Source organism: Thunnus thynnus, chromosome 20 (genome assembly GCF_963924715.1).
Source record: "Thunnus thynnus chromosome 20, fThuThy2.1, whole genome shotgun sequence".
Classification (NCBI taxonomy): Eukaryota; Metazoa; Chordata; class Actinopteri; order Scombriformes; family Scombridae; genus Thunnus; species Thunnus thynnus.
The window spans coordinates 21502132-21522823 of NC_089536.1; the positions used below are offsets into that span (position 1 = coordinate 21502132).

At 38.7% G+C, this 20692-nt stretch overlaps 1 protein-coding gene and 2 long non-coding RNA genes across 4 annotated transcripts in view; 1 reads left to right on the top strand and 2 right to left on the bottom strand.

Annotated features, from left to right (window-relative positions):
• lmf1 (lipase maturation factor 1) overlaps positions 1–18886 on the top strand; it is a 34811-nt gene extending 15925 nt beyond the window's left edge. For both annotated transcript variants that reach the window (XM_067575731.1, XM_067575732.1), the window contains 7 exons: positions 2890–2955; positions 8416–8583; positions 9535–9715; positions 11198–11351; positions 13073–13256; positions 13896–14008; positions 14993–18886. In XM_067575731.1, the coding sequence (XP_067431832.1) occupies positions 2890–2955; positions 8416–8583; positions 9535–9715; positions 11198–11351; positions 13073–13256; positions 13896–14008; positions 14993–15179 (1053 nt within the window). In that variant the 3' untranslated portion in view covers positions 15180–18886. The remainder of the gene's footprint in view (positions 1–2889; positions 2956–8415; positions 8584–9534; positions 9716–11197; positions 11352–13072; positions 13257–13895; positions 14009–14992) is intronic.
• On the bottom strand, positions 343–8535 carry LOC137171675 (uncharacterized). The gene is made up of 2 exons (XR_010924802.1): positions 8446–8535; positions 343–628 (listed from the first exon to the last, which is right to left on the bottom strand). It is a non-coding gene; the product is annotated as an uncharacterized lncRNA (long non-coding RNA).
• Positions 8532–12397, bottom strand: LOC137171674 (uncharacterized). The gene is made up of 3 exons (XR_010924801.1): positions 12308–12397; positions 11251–11367; positions 8532–8617 (listed from the first exon to the last, which is right to left on the bottom strand). It is a non-coding gene; the product is annotated as an uncharacterized lncRNA (long non-coding RNA).
• Positions 18887–20692: the final 1806 nt, after the last annotated feature.

Below are 20692 nucleotides of genomic sequence, written 5' to 3' on the forward strand. Positions count from 1 at the left end.
CTGAACATTAATTTGATGTTGCAGGACTGTCCACTAAAGAGTAAAGTTCTCAATGTAACTAATGCATGTTATTTAACACAAGTCATTAATCAACCAACAAGAATCCATATAAACAGTTTTGGGTAGAGAACATCTACTTGCATAGACTGCATCTTAACAAATACTGTGGATATGTGCTCCAAGGGTCTATCTGTTCCCATTGGATGTAGTGATCACAACATAATAGCTATAACTAGGAAAGCAAAGGTACCTAAAGGGAAAACAAAAATAATTTCTAAAAGATCAATAAATAATGCTGGTCTGATGTATGCAAGGAAGATCATCCAGATGATGCCATTAAGACTTTTGAAAACATATTTTACTCTGTAGTGGATCACATGAGTGCAGAATTAAACAACTTATAAAAGACAATTCCTCTTTGAAATTTGAATAAAATAAATTAAATATAAAACAAGTGGAACAACAATTATCAACTATAAACACTGATAAACCAGGAGGGACGGATAATCTAGATGGAAAGTTCTTGAAATTGGTGGCAAGTTGTTTAGCTGGAAATGTTTGCCACACTTTTAACACCAGCATAGAAAACAGTGTCTTCTCTTCAGCATGGAAAGAGGCAAAGGTTACTCTACAAAAAATACAGCAGAGGGGTTTAGTGGTACAAACAGTCGGTCAATCAGTCTGCGACCAATTCTTCACAAACTGCTAGGAAGGATAGTTTGTGAATTCAGTGCAAATACAGTGCTTTTTTAAAGAAAATAATTTAACTACTGACTTTCAGAATGCCTATCACAAAGGGCATTCAACTGGAAGAACATTAACACAGATGACTGCCTTAAATATTCAGTTCAGTTTAAATTCATTTGTATAGCATCATCTCATACAAAAGCAGTTCAAAGTGCTTTACATTAACAAAAAGAAACAGCAAAGATGTGCAAATGTACAAAAACATGCATACATATGCATAAAATCACATACATACACACATACAAACGAACATACTGTATAAATACGGTGTGTTCATTTCAGAAAATGCTTGACTGAAAGGGAAAGTCTTTAGTTTGTTTTTAAAAGAACACAGTTTTGGACCAAGTCTAAGTTCAGCAGGCAAACTGTTCCATTCTTTAGGTGCATAAATACTGAATGCTATCTCACCAGACTTTGAAAGAGCTCTAGGCACATGGAGGAGATTTCCACTTTGTGACCAGAGACCTGCTGGGGTTATAAACTGACAGCATGTCTGAGATGTACTGTGGAGCCAGACCAGCAAGCTTTGTAAACCAAAAGGAGGATTTTGAATAGTATTCTGAAAACAGCGGTAGTCAGTGAAGGTTCCGGAGGACTGGAATTAAATGGTCTGATCTTTTTGTCCTGGTTAGAACTGCAGCTGAGTTCTGGATAAATTGTAATCTGGGAAATTACTACAGATTGTTTTATTGGGAAGACCCAAAAACAGAGAGTTGCAATAATCCAGCCTGCTCATGACAAATGCATGCATGAGTTTCTCAGATTGTGAAACTCATGTATGCAAAAATGAAAGTATATAATAATACAGATTGAGAATGAAAGCCTCTGAAAATATATTGACAATAATAACTTAGTAGGAGCAGTGTTACTGGATTTTCATTCAGCTTTTGATGTATTGGACCATAAATTATTAGATAAACTGAAATGTTACAAATTTGCACTACACATCATATGCTGGTTTAACAGTTATTTTAACAGTTATTTATTGTATTTTATAATGGTATTTTTTCAAATATGAAAGAGTTACAATGTGGTGTACCACAAGGAAGCTGTTTGGGGGCATTATTATTCTCTATCTTCACCAATGATCTTCCTCTTGTTCTGAATCAATCAAGAGCAGTTATGTATGCAGATGATACAACATTATATTTACCAGCAGTATTAATTGGGAAATTGTCTAGTGCTTTGGATAGGGAATTACAATCAGTTGTAATGTGGGCATGGGGTAACAAGTTAGTTCTTAATCTATCAAAGACAAAAAGTATTGTATTTGGATCAAATTTTAGACTTAAACATAAGCCACACTTAAACTCGTCTGTACAGGGAGTGCCTGTGGAACAGGCAGAGGAAATCGAACTCCTAGGAGTAATATTAGAAAGCAGATTGAAGTGGTCGAAGCAGATTGAAAAAACTGTCAGTTATGAAGAGACATCTGGCAGTTATTAAGAGATATGCTAATTTTTTACCACAACACATTTCTCACATTGTTCAAACATACTTACTCACTGTCCAGTAGTGTGGTCAAGTGTGTCTGTTTCAAGTGAACATTTCTGCAAAAGCTTCAAGACAGACAAAATGACTCTTCAAAGCTATTACATTGATTATCCTACACATTAATCTAACTGCAGATATATAGTGTAAATTTACCCCAAAACAACTGAGAACCATACACTCTTGTATTTTATTATTATATTCCTACGTGTATAAGTGTATTGCTTAATTCGATCCAGAACTAAGAGCACAGTCCACCATACTGCAACTCTCTTGCTTGTTCCTCTTTCTTGATGTCCTCTAAATTCATTTTATCTGTTCATCTTTGACGTGTTTATCTGTACGGATTATAGATCCTTATCTTCCACTGATCATGCCTCCTCCTTCTTCTCCATGTTGGCTAACAGCTCAGTGGCTTTTTTGTGAATTGAGTTATTTATTGGTGGAGGTCAGCGCTTTTGTAGCTCATGGTTTCTTCAGGAACTTCAGCTGAATATGTGATTTAAATGACAGCAGTCTGTAATCTGATTTTCTAATGGACTGTTGACAGTTGCTTACTTTACATGAGTGGTTGTTGCTGTAATGTTTTAAGGCAGTGTAAGCATTAATCAAGTGTGACAGATGTGTGTATGTTCTCTGTTTTTTTTTCAGGGTCTTATTAAAATCAGAGGTGACAAATGCTGGAGAGACCTCACCTGCATGGACTATCACTACGAGGTGCGTGCATGTAATCTTGAAGCGTATGTGTGTTTGTTATTTTCAGAGGAAGTGTGTTTCCCTGTGTTTTAGTGATGCTTTTGTGTTAGCCTAACCCTGTACATAAAGACATCCTGCTCTATATTGATAAATTGATTAAACTGTGTTACATTTTCATCAGCCACTGTAGTGGCTTCACTTCCAATTCAAGGCCCATATCAAAAAATCTGATACAACTGAGATAAAACAACAAACATGTAAAGCTATTAAGCTGAGTTTTACTTAGTTTTAATTAGCAATTAGAAAATCATGATTTGCACTATTTATACTTTTATATATGACTTAAGTTACTTACTTAACTGCACTTACTATCCTACAAATAATGCTGCCTCCTTTTGTATGGATTGTGTAGAACATTTTGTGTATCATTGATACACACAAAAAAGTTACACTGTTCCGAGATAGATTTGTTAGAAAAACAGTGACAAAATTACTATTATTGGCCAGCTAATAACTTAATATACACATAGAAACCACCTAGCCATGCTAGCATCTCTGTTAGGCTGTTCTTCAAAACAGGGGTGCTTTGAGCTAAATGCTGGTGTCAGCATGCTAACATGTTGACACGATAATGCTAACATGCTGATATTTAGCAGGTATAATGTTTATAATGTTTTGTTCACCCTCTTAGTTTAGCTTGGTAGGATAGAATAGAATAGAGCAGATGGATGGAAAATCGGCACATTAAAAACAAATGTCTGCGGCTTAAATCACTTTGCATAGTTAAGAATACTGATGACACTTGGGATAAGGACTTCTTAAATAGCATGCTAACATTTGCTTATTAGCACTAAACTGAAAGTACAGCTGAGGCTGGTTCACATGTCTTGGCTGATTAATGTCTGTACCACATTTAATGACAATTCATCAAATAACTGTTGAGATATTTTAGTCTCAGCCAAAGTGGTGGACATGTCAGTATGTAGACAAATTCTAACAAATAGATGACATGCTTACAACATTTTAGAGTCAAAACAGGACTTCCTTGTGGATTGAGTCATAATAGGGTAATCATCATCTTCTCCACCATCTGTCACAAATAAATAAAGATCCACTGTGTTGCTGCTTGCCATAACTAAGATACACTTAGCTCATGAAAGCTTTTACATTTTCTGTTGTAATCACTTAGTTCCTGGTAGTTATGTCTTGGAAAAAAATCTTCTAGTGCGCAGAAAGTGATGTATTTAATGTTTCCAAAAGTGAAGTAGATCTAGGTGGTTATCACAGGCAGTGACAGTTATGATGACTGAGGAAGGAGATGTTCTCAACATAAAATCCCAAGACTGTTTGCCGACCTGTGGGAAGTTCAGCACAAAAACGACACAGCAATGAGCTCTGAGCGTCAAAGATTTCACGAAAGCTAGCAAATTACCAGTTAGGATGACACTTGTTGCAGCACAGTATTATTTTGAATTATTCTTGGGCGCAGATAACTAAAGAAAAAAACCCAAATCATTTTCTGAAATGCTAGTTTCTAAATTTCCCAAAAGGCCTGTTTTTTTGACAATCTGACTTTCTAAGACTGATCCATTTATACGTAAACATTGTGCCTCAGCTTTGTCTCCTAAATAATGACAAGACAGCAGTGAACTCACATCAGGCTAACCACACCAGGGCAGCACATTACAGTAACCGCTGTCATGGGTTTCAATAAATAAGCCTCTTACACAGACCGTGAGGTTGTGCAAATCCCGTGTTTGGTTTTCCCCTGTGGGACACTCAACCACTCTGACCCACACTGCTCTGTGTTACCAAGCCGCAGAGGGAGGAGGGCCGTCTTCTGTAATTAACATAGACAGGAATACACTGGCTCCTATGGGACTGGATGACTGGAGATGACATACAAACACGGTGAATACAATAAAGATTCTCACACAGTGTGAAATACAATGTGAAAGAGTGATAGACTGTTGGCTCCTGTGGGATTGGATAACTGGTGGTTGACAATTTTGTACCCATATGTGACTAGAAGAAGTAAATTAGGAATTGTATACTTCATATATGGATCGAAGCAGTTAGGTTCCTTCCCTTTTTCATATAATTTGGGAAAATATTTCATTGGATTTCCTGGTATTCTGCATTGCAAATCTAGTTTATTTCCTGGTTTTTAGTTCCCACAGTTTTAGCATTGCTAATGCCACAGAGAACACTAGGCCAGTGGTACTCAAAGATGAAATAAGAGATTGAACAAATCAACAAATTATCCACTGTACAAATTTACTATGCCAACTCTTGTGTAAAATATGGAACAGTTTCAGCCTTTCTGTTGCATCTAAACCAGTATTTTGAACCACTCTGCATAATGTAGATTTCACCATTACATGGAAATTCACATTTCCAGAATTTTTCTTCTTCTCAAAGTAGGAAAACATAAATTGGCAGAGAACATGCACTATCACAGAACATTAAAACTCCTCATTGAAACCAGGCTAAATGATCGTACTTCTTTTCAACAGGGTGACCCACCATAATTATGCAGCGGTAAAGGAAACTCTGGGAAACATTGAGCCTTTCAGTGACAATTTACACAAAAACAAAATCTAATTGAGCAATTCAATAATCCACTGGTTTCAAATTCCAATGGCTGAAAGGACCCCAAGGCTTAATCATGTTGCTTATACCATTCATATTTTAATGGTAAAAGATGCAGCAGCAGTTTACCAGAAATGCAAGGAAATGTGGACCTTCAGCAGTGGCAGCATGTGTACTTGATGAACTTTAACAAGGAGAATCATCTGTAACATCAAAATGTCAGCTGGATATTTTCATGCGTAAATCAGTATGGTGCGGCCTCCAATTTACTGTACTGTTATATATACTGTTATATATATGTACAGTCTGTTTCTCTTGAAGGCCTTACCTTTGCTTGTGTGTGTGCCTTTTACAGTTTAAACCAACTGTCTTTATTGTGTCCTTGTGTGTTTCTGTTCTGTTTTGAATTCTATTCTATTCTAACGTATCAATGAGTGTCTAGGAGGCTTTTGTGTGTACAAGTGACTGCTTGTACCTACTTATAAATACAGATACCAATATGTTTTAGTTTATTTAAGGAATACTGGAAATATTTCACTTTAAGTAATCCTAAAATGCTTATTGTGTTTTAGAATAGTAAAGCTTCATTTATACCTGGTTACTCCACATTCTCGACATGTTTCTCTACAAAAGATAGGCTACTATGTTCAGTGTCTCCCCTAGGCTGACTGCCTTGGGGAGGGGGGTGCTGAGCTAAACTCAGAGACTCAGAGACTCAGAGACGAGACTCAGCAGCCAGACATTTCTCTGTTCTGTTTAGGAGCAGCTGAGATTGACACTAAAATGAGAATAGCTGGTCCACCCTACGTGAGCCCGGTCAGATTAGGCCAACCCATTGTTGCCAACTTTGGGGCTAACCCCCCTCACTTTTCCAGCAGTTGGGGAAACAACAGATGAGAATTTTCTTTGTCTAGAGAAGCTGCAGCATTGATTAACTGACACACTGTAGCCTGTGCTCTACATTTACTGCCAGACTGACAACTTATTGCTAACCTTTTCCTCTACTCTGCTCACATTCACCGTCACTTTTCTGCTGCTCACTCAACCACACACTCGCTATGCACACACATGAGGCATTGCCCTATTCCTTAAAGGAGCTATGCTATTCTTATAACAGTACCATTCACGTAGGTGTCCTTTGAAGAATGAAGAGAGTGAGGATTCTGGGATTTGATGCACTAGTCGGTGACTCAGAACAATTCCATGATAACGCAGGGTGTTATTGTGATGAATATAAGTCCAAGACCAGTTGTATCTGAGGTAACAGTGAAAACCATTGGGACTGAATCACATACACCAGCAAAGCAGCTGAAAGCTGCATTGAGCTGTCAAGTTGGGTGTTGATTCTCAGTGGGATTAGGAGTACCAAGGGAGTTCTTTTCTTCAGAGCTAATATCAAATCACTGTGCAGCAGTTCAAAATGTATGAGACCATTATACTGTGTGGCAGTTTCCTCCATCAAAAATGGCGTTGAGAGACAATAAACAATAAATAACACATCTCCTCATATTTTCCTCTTACAAATGAAATGTTACATCTATAAGCAATAAAATGCACCCTTGCTCAATTTAATACACTTGGGGTTTGCTGCTACAGCCTCATTTGGTCTGGTATGACCAATAACTTATGGTGACTAATGTTAGCTAATGTTAACAAGTCAGTTCACTGACTTTATGACTCTTTTCTTCTTGTGCTACTGATCAACCACATTTCAACATTTAACATTACCTGGTATTTGACATGCCTTGTGTTGTCACAGTGGCCACTGTTAAGCACTAGTTTCAAGGTGTCACTTTAACTGAACTCCTTATAAATTCTGAAATTGGAGAAATACATGCTTACAACGGGAATTCTCCTACTGTAATTCATGCTTTTTCAAACATAACTTAATGAGGTTTATTAGAAAATTGTTGTCACCTGACAACAAAATGACATTTTACAATATTCCATGCTTGGTCAGTTTCCCTGACCTGCTCCAACCTCAACTCTGTCAACGGACTTGGGGGTAATGCAGATTTCCATACACACACACACACACATACAGAGCACCGGAAGCCACTGGCGCCAGGTGAGGCCTCATTAACCCTCTCTGACACACTGCTCGCTTTCAAACTCGCAGATTTCCTCCTGTCCTGACTCTCAGGGGGCTGCGTAGGTGTTTAGGCATAGCTGGCATTTTGTTTGCCTCAGTTTGTTTGTTATAATGTAACTAGTTTGCAGGCCAAGTGGAGTTGTTTGGTTGTCTGAGGTTACAGGCTCCTTCCCCTTGGATTTCCATGGGTGTTTTGGTAAAGTACAGGTTAAGTAATCCCCAATTTTTTCTTCCATTCATAAAAACAATAAGAGTATAGACCAGTGTGCTGGCAGTCTTGTCTTCTTATTTCCTATTTCTGTGCTATATTTATTTTTCACCAACTCACTTGACACTGTTTGCATTTTCAGCTATTACATGGTTTGCATGCACCTACCTCACACGCACACACATTTAATCATACATTCACACTGCACAGCCCTGTATGAACACTCTGAGTGTATTTTGCTGTGTAGGTGGAGTTGCCTTAATTTAAATAAAGTTCCATCTTAATTTAGACATGGAAATATTTCCCCTGAGGTGTGGCACCATAAATTACTCTCCATCCCAGCCTGAGACAAGAGTTTAGTACCAAATAAACAGCAAAAACTTGCATCTCAAGGAGTCCAAGCAGGTTATGTTTAGAAAATGTTTGGTAAAGCATGAAACCTAATGGAACAAAAATCCATTCATGATTTTTAATCAATGAATAGAGCCCTGCACCGAGCCTTGTCTCTGGGATCGACAAAGACTTCTACATAATCTGGGTTTCATTTTTTAAACTTCTCTCCATTCTTTGCCCCGCCATCTTTTCTCAGACCCAGCCTGTTCCCAACCCCATATCTTACTACTTGCATCGCTCCCCATGGTGGTTCCACTGCTTCGAGGTGTTATCAAACCACTTCATCGAGCTCATCGCCCCATTCTTCACCTTCTTGGGCAGGAGGATGTGCATGGTCAATGGAGCAATCCAGATCCTTTTCCAGGTATCTCAAACCATTCACCGACACACAGGACCCGCTGATAGCAAAAACAGGTGCCATTTAGGAGAACAGTTTGTGAGGAAACTCTGTATTTCTACAGATACAGATTTGAATATAGAGTTGTATGGTTTCATAGCCTTCACAGTAGCTTTTATAAAGGATTTGTTCACCCAAATTACAAAAATGTGGTGTGATGTCATGCAGATGCTATAGGTTTGTTTTCACAGGGTTTGAGATATCATTTCAAAATAATAATAATAATCGACAGAACATGTTGTGAATAATTTTCATAGGGACCATTTCTTTGGATATTTTTCTGAAAGGACGTACTGCTGTTGAATTGTTAAGGGTCATTTTTTAAAGCATCAAAAACGAAATTTCCTTCCATTGTATTGGGGTGGAGGTAGAAATCAGATATCAGATACAGATACCTAAAAACTTGGACACAATTAAACCAAAAACACAAGAGGTAAGTGGAAAGTGTTTTTGAGACATCCTGCTGTCCTGTGAAAACCACTTACCTCCAAAATAAAAACTTTTCATTAACTACGAAAAGCTGCCTTGTTTTTCAGCTCTGTGACAGTGCATTTCAGATAATACATTAGGTTTTTAAACTTTCTTTTTTACTTAGAATATATTAAAGAAAAATCCCAATTTGTAAAGGAACATTTAATCCTTGATTTCATTTGAAGTCAGTCAGAACACTATTACATTAGACAGGTTTAATGGCTGATTTAAGGGGGTTTTATTACATTTATCTTTGTTTTATTGAATTAACTGTCGCTGTACGTTTAGATTAAATTTGTGAATCATGTGCAGTGGGTTTCAGAGTTGCTGTATGTCAAGTTTGTTTGGTTCAAACTCAGTCAATACTCTCATTCAGAAATTCAATCAAATAGTTGTTTAAGGATGAGTTCTATGTCTTTTCTCTCTGCCTTGTCTCCTCTGCTGCAGGTGGTTCTGATAGTGAGCGGGAACCTCAGTTTCCTCAACTGGCTGACCATTGTTCCCAGTCTGGCCTGTTTTGATGATGCATCGCTGGGCTTCTTGTTTCACTCTGGACGTGGAGCCAAGAAGGCCGTGCTGGAGATGCAGGGTGAGGATGCAGCTGGACGCACCCCCAAACCCAACAAAGGTATTACGATTCATGTATATTTTAGATAATATATATTTTTACTTTCCGTTTTCAACTTTTTTTCAGTCTGTTTTTCTGTCATATAGTTGGTATCTCATTTTGGAACTGAACTTTTATTACGAAATGGGTCAAGAGAGAGGCTAATGGGTATAACTTGCTTAAAGTGGGTTTGGTGATGTTGGAGAGGGAATTATGGGAAGAAAAGGGATTAGCATTTGGACAGCTGAGTAGCTGGGAAAACTATGACATATGGTTTATTGGAATTTAATGTGATTCTGCTTACATTTTTACAATACAGACTGGTTTAAATGTGCTACATGTGTTATAGTGGCCCCTCTCTAATTGGTCACATTGGACCCATTAGTGTAGGATGTTGAATATAAAATAGGCTTATACCTGGAGTGTGAGCATGTTTTAATCATTTGAACAGACCCAGAAAGTCTGTCTTAAGCCTGCAGTGCGGAACTTTTGTCTCCCCCCTCTGGAAGTGAGAGTAAATAACTAAACTAATAAGTTAAATAGTCAAGTTAGTGAAGGGCTAAAGCCTAACTTAGCCAGTTCGGCTCTATGGGTGCCCTTCAGCTCTGGCAAACCAATCATTATTGGTTGACGTAAAACACATCATTACGAGTGTGCCAGAGTTAGAAAGTTGTCACGTACACCAGATTTAAAAACTTTGTATACTGTGAAATACAGAGAGATTTATCTGGTGGTGATAGACTTAATCAGCCTTGTGTGAACTCGTTTGATAAGGGCTAGAATGTAACAGATGTTTATTTATATGTAAAAGTCCTGCCCTCTAGCTTTAAAGTCAAGACATTTTAGTTGGATTATGTTAATGCCTTTAACATGACTGGGATTAGCATGCAGACACAGGTAGGAAGGTACTGACGTGGCCAACATTTGTCAATACCAGCCGTCCCATGATCTAACTGGTCAGCTTTTCCACCGAGGAAGTATAAAAGCGATCACACACACATTCAGCATTCACACAGAGACTTCTACTCTTAGTAGCACCGACTCTGCGCCCGCACAGGAACAAACAAGGCACCAGTAAACAAGTGATGAATTCTCTCCTAGGCAGGCGCTAACAAATATGTCACCTTGATTTAAGTTGTAATTACAGTTTTCCCCCAGACCTCTCAGTTTTATTAAGAAATCCTGGAATGTAGCCATGAGATGCATTACTTCTCTAAAAGTCAACGGAATTGAACAAGTAAACAAACATTGTGGCAGCTCTTTTAGGCCAAACAGAAGCAATGACATGCATCACTCTCTACAATTTCATCAAATTTGGCTCAGAGTAGTGTTTAGTGTGTAACGGATGGACAGACAAACTGGAGCTGAGCCATAGTTCTGTTCATTTGTTGTTAAAAAACTGTATCCTATATCCCCTTTACTCAGAAATTTGAGATGTAATGAAGACAGATGTTTCACTTTTCCATTCCACCCTTTCTCTTTGTGTGTGTGAATATGTGTCAGGTATGCTGATACGTCGGGTGGTGAACGTGTCTTTGGGTGTTCTGATTGGCTACCTGAGCATCCCCGTTGTGATGAACCTGCTGAGTTCCAGACAGGTGATGAACACCTCCTTTGACCCGATGCGCATCGTCAATACCTACGGGGCCTTCGGCAGGTACAGTCAGGGGTCACTGGGGTCATAATGCCAAACAGGAATACTGGGTTGAAAACCACTTTTTATGCATTTTCGAACATCACAAGGCATCCTATAGGATAATCACATTATTTGGTAATCAAGCCATCATCTGTGTCACCTGCATTGCCACCTGTGTTTTACACATTATGGCACCAAAAGTCAAATTCCAATACAATTTCCAACAAATTGTATCAAAACTAAATAATAATAATAAAATAAAATAAAATAATAACTTTGCTCCTAACCCTCCCCCCAAAAATGGCATCTTACAGTGATATCAATGACCTGACGGACAACAGAGCATCTGCAACGAGTTTCTCAGAAGATTTAGAAGCATTCACTTTGATGGCTCCATGGGATCTCTATCATTCATGGAAACAACAGATTCTTTGATTGTCAACCTGGAGAGGCTACAGAAGAAAAAAAACAAGGCTATCTCTGTATTGTTTAATACTAACAGAGTACTGGAAAGCCAAATGCACCCCCAGAGGTTTAAGAATTCAGAAAGAATTCACCATTGGGAGAGATAATGAACAATTTTGCCGAAAATGGTATGAGATACTGAACAAATGTTCCTTAGACCTTATGCTGCTCATCATTGAAGAAACTAAATCTCAACTTGCTGCCACAGAAACTGAAATACAAAAACAATCTGCTCAACTGAGAGAAATCTTCCTATCACAAAGAATTTCTTACGACAGAGAAGAAGATTAAGGAAACAACAGAAATCTACTGTAAAGATGTACAAGCAATGAAGCTCAGGACATTCCGGAGAGACACTGTTGACTATCGAGATGACGGAGTGTATCCATGGCTGCACGGGACGTGATCTCGTCCACCATCACCTAGACAGAAATCCCAACAACCCAGATGTCTATACAAGACACAAGTATACAGCTCTCGGCAAAAACAGCAAAAGACGGCAAAAAACACACCAAAAGGAAGGGTCCTCTTGATTTTTGATTTGTTCTTTTGGCTGGATTGATGTGTTTTAATTCATCCACAAGATGGTGCCATAATATGTCAAGCAAACACAGCTGGCAACGCAGGTGGCGCAGATGATGACTTGATTACCAAATGATGTGATTATCCTGTAGGATGCCTTGTGATGTTCAACATAGTATTTCTGTTTGGCCCCTGTTGAAGGTGTAAGTCGAAATGGGCTTTGATTCAACACAATGCTGTTAAAATAAAGAAGATGATTAAACTAAAGTCTGTGTGTGGTCGTCCTCCTTCAACTAGTTAAGAGTTCCAAGGCTGCCAGCACCAACATAAATTTGATGGGATTGAAGTATTTCTTCATTTGACCGGTATGCAATTTATACAAATGTGATGTGGAAACTTGAAGCCTCTGGTGCACTGACAATGGACTTTACAGTGAAGTAGGAGACATCTTCAAAAGTAGAGAAACTTTTGAGATCAAATATATTTACATATTCACTGATTCTGGAATATTTAAGGAGGTAGAAGGAATAGATGCCATTTTAAGGATTCTAACATGGTAATTATACTTTTTTGTGGAAAAATGAATCAGACATTATTATTCCAAGCAGAGTATTTTTATATGTCTTAATACATGTGTGGAAGGGATCTTTAATTTCGACATTTTCATCCACCGTCCACCCTTCAATCTTCTTTCTTGCTTCCAATCCAAACTTTTGTACCCACTATACCTTTTAATTCCAACCCTCTCTTTGCAGCATCACCAAGGAGCGAACTGAGGTGATTTTCCAGGGCACTCTGAGTCAGGATCCCAAGGACCCTGAGGCGGTTTGGGAGGAGTACCAGTTCTTGTGTAAGCCAGGAGACCTTTACCGGCGGCCGTGCCTCATATCACCTTACCACTACCGCCTGGACTGGCTGATGTGGTTTGCTGCCTTCCAGGTGAGATTCTGAACAACTGCAGTTTTCAATCCAGAGATAAGGAGATGATGTATGGAGTGAAACACACTCCCAATGTGTTAGATTTCCATTCCAAAATAATGCAAGAATTGTGATAAAATTATTCCTGATACATGTATTATTTATGAAAGCACCCTGTTACTTCCATATAGTATTAATTGAACTAGGTTAAAACACAAAAACAAACATTTCTAGATGGTGTAAGAGTTCACCAGTGCACCTTTCTTTCTTTTACCAGCTCTCATGACTTTTGTAGGACTCGTGCCAAAATAATGTTGACAGTGTCAGCTGCTCAGTTCTGCATGCTGCATCAAGAATCCACCTATTGTGTCTAGACACTAGGGGGCAGTGGTTTCATGTGTTTACTTCGACTCAGTTTTACAAGCTCACATTTGGTATAATCTCTGTCTCTTTTGACCTCTGCCTTTTAATCTTTTAGCCACTCTACATCTGTGTTTCTGTTTCTTGTGTCAAACTCCTGTTTTTCTCTGTGTCTGTCTCTCATCTAAATGTCCTCCATCCTCACATTTATGCCTCTTTCACACCCTGTGTTATTATTTACTCATTTTCTTTCTGTGATTTTTCTTATAGTTTCTAACACTGTCTCCATTTCTCATTCAGACCTATGAGCAGAGTGAGTGGGTGATCCACATAGCAGGACGCCTACTGGCCAACGACAGCACAGTCCTCTCCCTGCTCGACCACAACCCCTTCCAAGGGGGAGATCCTCCCAGGTAAACATTTCCACTTTTAATTTCTGGGATAGTTTATTTGTCCTATAAAGATCAAGCTCTGTTTACAGAAATATCTGTCATTTAATGTGTGCAGGCCACCATCAATCAAATGGCAATCCATACGCCAAGGAGAAAATATTTTCTGTCCTATAGCCCCCTCTGTTGATATAAAGAGCAGATCATCTTTTTTTAAATTTTGAAAAATAAACACAAATATTGTATTCATATAATATTAGGCTGTGTTGTTTTCCAGAATGCATTTGTGACAATTAAAGACTAACAAAGAAGACTAACAAATAATGGGAATGCCATCTAGTGACTGAACCATCAAGTTTCATAATTATTATCAAGGCTATCACACCAGAGACTTGTTCATGGAATCAATTAACAATACTGTATTTCAACATGGTTTTTAAAATGTGTCTTTAGTTTTGCATTATTAAAAGGAAGAAAAAAAGTTTTTTTGGGAAATATCAGAAATGCTTCTTTTCCTCTCAGCTAGCTGGAGGGGCGTGTTGGTATCTGTGTTTGATTGACAGCAGCTGGGAGGCTGCCAGAGTGCCAGTGTAACACCATACAGAACAAGAGACAAAGTAAACAAACTTGTATTGTAGCTACATGTCATTGGCTGACATTAGCGGTGCACTTTTCCCCCGTGAATGTTTGTTTGGTTACAATCTTACATATTTGTAAGTTAGATAAGAAGGAGACTTCAGCAGGATAGCTAATGCAGGTTGTTGTTCAGAGTCTGTGGCTCTCATGTTGTGTAGCAGGATGCTGTCAGGCTCAGTGTGACCATCTGCTCTGCCTATGATAGAACGTGATTTGATTTGGTCCATCAATAAGGTCTCCATGCGTAGGCGGAAATATAAAATATACGTTTCTCCATTTTGTTTTTTGATTTTTTTTCCAGAAAATGCTAATTAATGTCAGTTGGACTTCTTTGACTCATGATACTCTTTTCCATGTTCTTCTCCCTCTCAGGTGGGTCCGAGGTGAACATTTCAGGTATAAGTTCAGCCAGCCGGGCACTGCCAGTGCAGCACAGGGTAAGTGGTGGCTGAGAAAACGCATCGGAGCTTACTTCCCTCCTGTGGACCTGGAAGGACTCAGGGGCTACTTCCAGTCCAGAAACTGGCCCCACCCACATATACCACGTAACCGGAACTAAAAGCATGACCCCCTGGCATGACCTCAGACTGCAGTACCAAGAGGTAATCAGAGGACTACAGAGGTTGTGCTTTGAAAGGGGTGACTTTAAGTTCAGTTTTAATGTTACATAGCTGGAATTGAAGACAGCTTACAGGGACCAAGGATGCCATCAAGCTTTTTCAGATTGCAAGGTTTAAACCAAACATCCTGACATTTGAATATGACTGCAATTTCAAAATTAAAACAGGTCTACCCATCAGGGTGTAATTGCACTGATGAATTATGTTTGTCCTTCTACAGCCCACCCCCATCCATTAAAAAAGGGAGTTTTTGTACCGTGCTGATAATTTGTCTCTAACTGATTTCTGTACATATTGACAGAAAGATGATTTTGGAGAGGTTGAACATTCTGGGGCTGCTGTGTCTGTATCTTACTAGCTTAGCTGTGGTTTAGAATGGGTTCAGCTAAACCTAATTCTCATATCAAGCCATACTATCAAGCTTCTCTGCCATTACCTGCTGTCAGATCATCTATTGTGCCACTGTAGCCAAAGTGTCCAGCCGTTGTTCTTGTCTGCCTGCTCCCTGTTCAGAGTCGTTTGCCTCTGCTGACCGCTTGCCAGTTGCCGACATCTGCCTCATTTTAATCCTGCCTTCTCGGTGGCTTGTTAGTGTTTTATTAGAACCGTCACAACATCTGGATATACACTGCGGGAGGCGTGAGGCAGTGGTAAAGTGTAGAGTAAACAGGTGTTTATTTCACCAACATAAATGAAACATGATTTCTGGTCAAATTATTGCGGACCACAGGGCAGCTTTTTCCAACTTAAGTCATTAAAAGTAAAAGTCCAAAAATGATTTTTTTTGTTTTGACTTTTTTATTTGAGGCACTCTTTGATGCTAAATATAGAAATCTTGCACTGTGTCAGCTGCACTGCCCTGAGTGTTCTCTGCCAACTTCCCCATGTTGCATCTTCAAATGGAGTGTGTTCAGTCAGGTAGCAGAGCTCCTCTGCCAGCTGCTGGCACTCTGCTGAAATAACTAACATTACAAGGTTAACTGGCCAAACACACACACAGATGGTGTCTGAAGTCTAACCTTACAATTCTGATTATTAACCCACAAAATAATAAAACATAATGTAATTAGCATACTATTAGGCCTCCCCCTGCTGTTCTATGTCCACTATTGCTTCCTTTTTTGTTGCTTTCTCTTTTCTCTTCTTAGGACTGTTCTTCTTCTCCCTTGTTATGCTGCAGCTGTCTTTTTATCATTTGTGGTCACCCAAAGACAGCCCTGAATGAACATTTAATTAAACGTTAAACTTTCATTGAGTTTGAGATAAATCATTGCATTTTCTTAGAACCCTGTACCCTGATGTGAACACAAAGTATCTATAAAGCCACTTTATCCCATGGTTTACTCTTTGCTATCCTGAGCATGTCTTTTCCTGGACCGGTCTAGTTTCTCATCCTTGGGGCTGTTTCTCATCTCTTTTGTCACCCTGAGACTCCTGTAGGTGTTTTTTTTTTTATTTTAGGTCTGGAGTCATTTTTCATCTTTTGGGTTCTTTGAGTCACCAATAGCAAATCAATATAACTCTGAACAAAAAGAAAGAATCATTGCATTTTCTCAGACAACAGGATTACTGTAGATACTAAAACATCTATAGAGCCAAAGGGGTTACCTTTTTGTTTGGCTGGGTGTCATTTGTCTCTATACTTAAACTGGATGTGTTTCTCATTTCTTTTCTCGTCCTGTCACTCATCTCTGTTCACATCTGTGGTGTATTTTTCTTAAAATCTGGAGTTTTAGAGTCATACAAAGAATGGCCTGAACAAAAAACAAAAAAACACAGAAACCTTTCATTGATTATATAATAAGTGCATTTTCTTGGACAGCTATTCATTAAATACCTATGTAAACATACAGTTTTACTCCTTTTGATTAGCCTTTGGTACTGCCAACAACATAATGAATCCCATCCCTCCCTTTTGGTCCCCAGTGTGGACACCTGCACTGGGTTCTGGCCACAAGAGCATTGTTCTCATCAGTGCAAGATCAATCTAGTAAGTTATTCAAATAAAATGTGATCAGATGAAATCACATAAAATCAAAATTTTTAATTTCAAAAGAACATTCCCCTGGAGGGTCACCTTCCTGAGGTCCAGCAGCTCTCTTACCTCCCCTGCTGCAACGCTGCCTGTTTCCCTCCATCATTAGAGCCTGCAGGTTCCTCACCCACCTGGGCTCGGGGCCAGTGGTTGTCAGTGGGGTTTTGGGGGATTCCTGAGGGCTCGTAGGGAGGGTGCTGCTTCTTCAGTTCTCTCAGGCGAGCTCACTGTCAGCAGCTTTCTGAGGATGGTGTTGTGATTGTCTAGCAGCACACAGGTCCAGTGTTCATCCTCTGGCAGTGGAGGGGGCTGCCTGGGGGGGAGAGCTTGGAGGGAAGCTAGCAGAGAACAAGCCAGAGGAGGAGCTAGACGAAGAAAGTAGTTGATGAAGTAGAAGAGGAGCTGAGAGAGAAGCTCAGGAACCAGCTAGAGGATGAGCGGGGTGAAACCAGGTGGAGAGGAGCTGGAGAAAAACACAGAAGAGGAGAAGTGAAAGGGAGAGTTTGAGGGAGAGCTAGGGAGGGAGTCAGGAGGTGTAGGAGGCTGGGGAGGAACTGCTGGAGAGGGATGGTGCTGGTACCTTCTGGAGGGTCAGTCTCAGGCTGCTGGGTTGGTTGTAGTTTGGTTTGAGGACGGCAATCCAAGTGTAGCGCTGGACAGTCTGAGAAACAGAAACAAAGCCAACCTTTAAACTTCTGCTGCACATTGAACCTAATGACACTATCCATCACAGTCCTAACAAAAGAGGTTTCTTGCTATTCTGCTTTTCACTCTGCTCTCCCTTTTTTGGCATCTGCCCCAGATCCACTTGTAAAACTGATGAAAAATAGACTTAGAACTTAGTTTTAAAAAGTTGTGTGACTTATCTTTTATAAAATACACCACAACTAAGATTGAGCATATTAGCTTTTATTAACAGGCCTAATCAATGAACAGATGAGGTGCATGTATGAAGTTTATGACTGAAACACTATCATCTGTATAATCCTAAAGATGTAGACAGAGAGGAACAAGCTTGTGCGTATTAAATCACCAAATCATCTGAACTTTTAATCGTGAAACACATAACTGAAGTTATTTCTATTTGTATATGTTGTCACTTCATTACCAAATGATGTGTCATATATGTATTTTGCAGTATTTCAGTGCCATTTTTGTAGCAACAGGACTAGATTTTATACAACTCAGGCTTTAGTTATCGCAGTAGGAAAATAAACCTAAGATTTTACTGCAGCATGTATTTCAATGCTATATTTTGTCTAAAAATACTGTAAATACAAAATGACTTGTTGGCTGCTGGTCTTTTTTATGAAAGAGAAAACAATTAAAATATACTGATATAGCCTAATATATTGTCAAAAGTAATGATCTTTTTTCTGTTTTGAGTTGGTAACATGCCTGTTCGTTTGGGTTTCATGCTAATTTTCCAGTTTTTAATTAGTTTATTAATCCTTAATTGTTCAAAGATGAGATCATTTGTCCTCATTCCTGCTGTGAACATTGTGCATTTGTTATTTGGGCTCCTTACAGAGTTCAGTGTTATAAATGTCAGTTTGTAAGTGTCACTCAACAAATACAATACATTAAAAACTTCCATCCTCCATACCGAAACAGGTTTGGTCTGTTTTAGTTGGTCGTCTGTCGATGTCAGGGTGAAAAACATGGTCGCCTTTTCTCAGAAATCGTCAACTGAAAAGTTTGAAAATCACGGCGTGTCTTCTTTGCTGATGGTCGTGTAAAGGATGCACCACCAGCACTGGTCATTTATCAGCCACATCTCACACTGAAAATTAAACATTTCATCCAATAAAGTTTGCTTTCAGTCTTTCTATCTATATCTATATAGTTGATTTCAAGAAGTTAAAAACCACACACTGTCTATTTCATTTAATCTAAATCTGTACACAGTATCTGTCGTTCATATAAACTCTGAAATAACAGGAAAATTAGTTTTGGTTTTAGTTTAATTCCTTGCTGAACTGGGATTTTTCTGACACTAACCAGTAACACACACCACATGATTTGCACAGACCAGTAGGTCTATAATCATTATATCAGTAAATAGGAAATTATATTTGTATAAAATATGATCAAATATACATTCAGCTTTCAAATGGAAGTTAAAACATCAGTCTGTTATACATTGAAGTATAGACAGGACTATGTGAAATCAGGTGTCTATTGTTGAACTATACGCTTGAAAGAGAGATAAAGAGAAAGTTCTTTATTTAAAAAAACAAGGTGAAATGTAGTATGAATTAAAACCTAGAGCCAGTTGGCCCCACCATCTTTAGAGTGTGTATTACAGTAGTGCAACAAGCTTGTGTGTAGGGTTTTTCCATTGTTTTTGGTGTAGTAGGTTTGTAGTAGGAGTTACAGTAACACAAAGAGGCCAACAGATGGAGCTGTTCTCCAGGTAACTGATGCCATCTACGCTTTGTATTTACTCTCTCAGATTCACCACTATGGCAGCATTTTCCTCCAAGTTAACCAACTTCCACTGAGTGACTTTTTGAGTGACAGACATCCTGTTCAGTCTCGCCTTTTTGCAGTTAAGCTGATGTCAGAGCAACAGCCCCTGCGGGACTGCCAAAATATCATTATTTAGGTTTTTTTCCCTCCTATTGTGCCAGAGGAATGCAAAAGCACAGCAACAGACTTATCAGTGTGGTTTTATGTTTGCTGGCCACTAAATTAATTTATCTCTGTCAGTAACAACAGTAAAAAATGTATTTTTTTTTTTTTTTTCTAATAATGTGACTCCAAAATAAATTGTTGTACATCTTCTTTCTTTATGTAATTTATCAAAATCATCTGTGCCTCCTGTTTTTTTGTTTTTTGTTTTTTGTTTTTTGGCTCAAGATTCTAAATATCAGGTGAAGATATTTTTCAAACAGCTGCCTGAAGCAACCTTTTATGTACGTGCAGTGCATCTTAATTATGTATTGGTGCAAAAAGATAAGATATTTTATTAACTGGCCCATTCGAGTTTGTGATTTGGTTTAAGCAGAGGATGCAGAAACATTCAGCAAAGTCATCAGTATGGGACTCAGGTCCAGAACCAACCATGTAAGTGTCAGCAAAACAAACCATCTGTCTCCTCTGGTAAAATAAATATGAACCTCTTACAAATGGCCATTTGTGTCTGCTTGTGTAACACAATGGATGTGTGCTTATGAAGAATGAGCAGTCAGTCTTTATCTGACCAAGTTATATCCACCTTGCTTAGATTAATATGCTGTCACCATAGTGATGGAAATGATGAAGTGTGGTCTTTAGACCAGAGAATGAACGACCACTGACATGTATGGAAACCCAAAATGTTCAAGATTACATTTTAAAAGTAATCCTAAAACAATAATCACTTGAATAAGTTTTGCAAAATGTTTAAAAGTACCAGTTTGTTATTTTCGACAG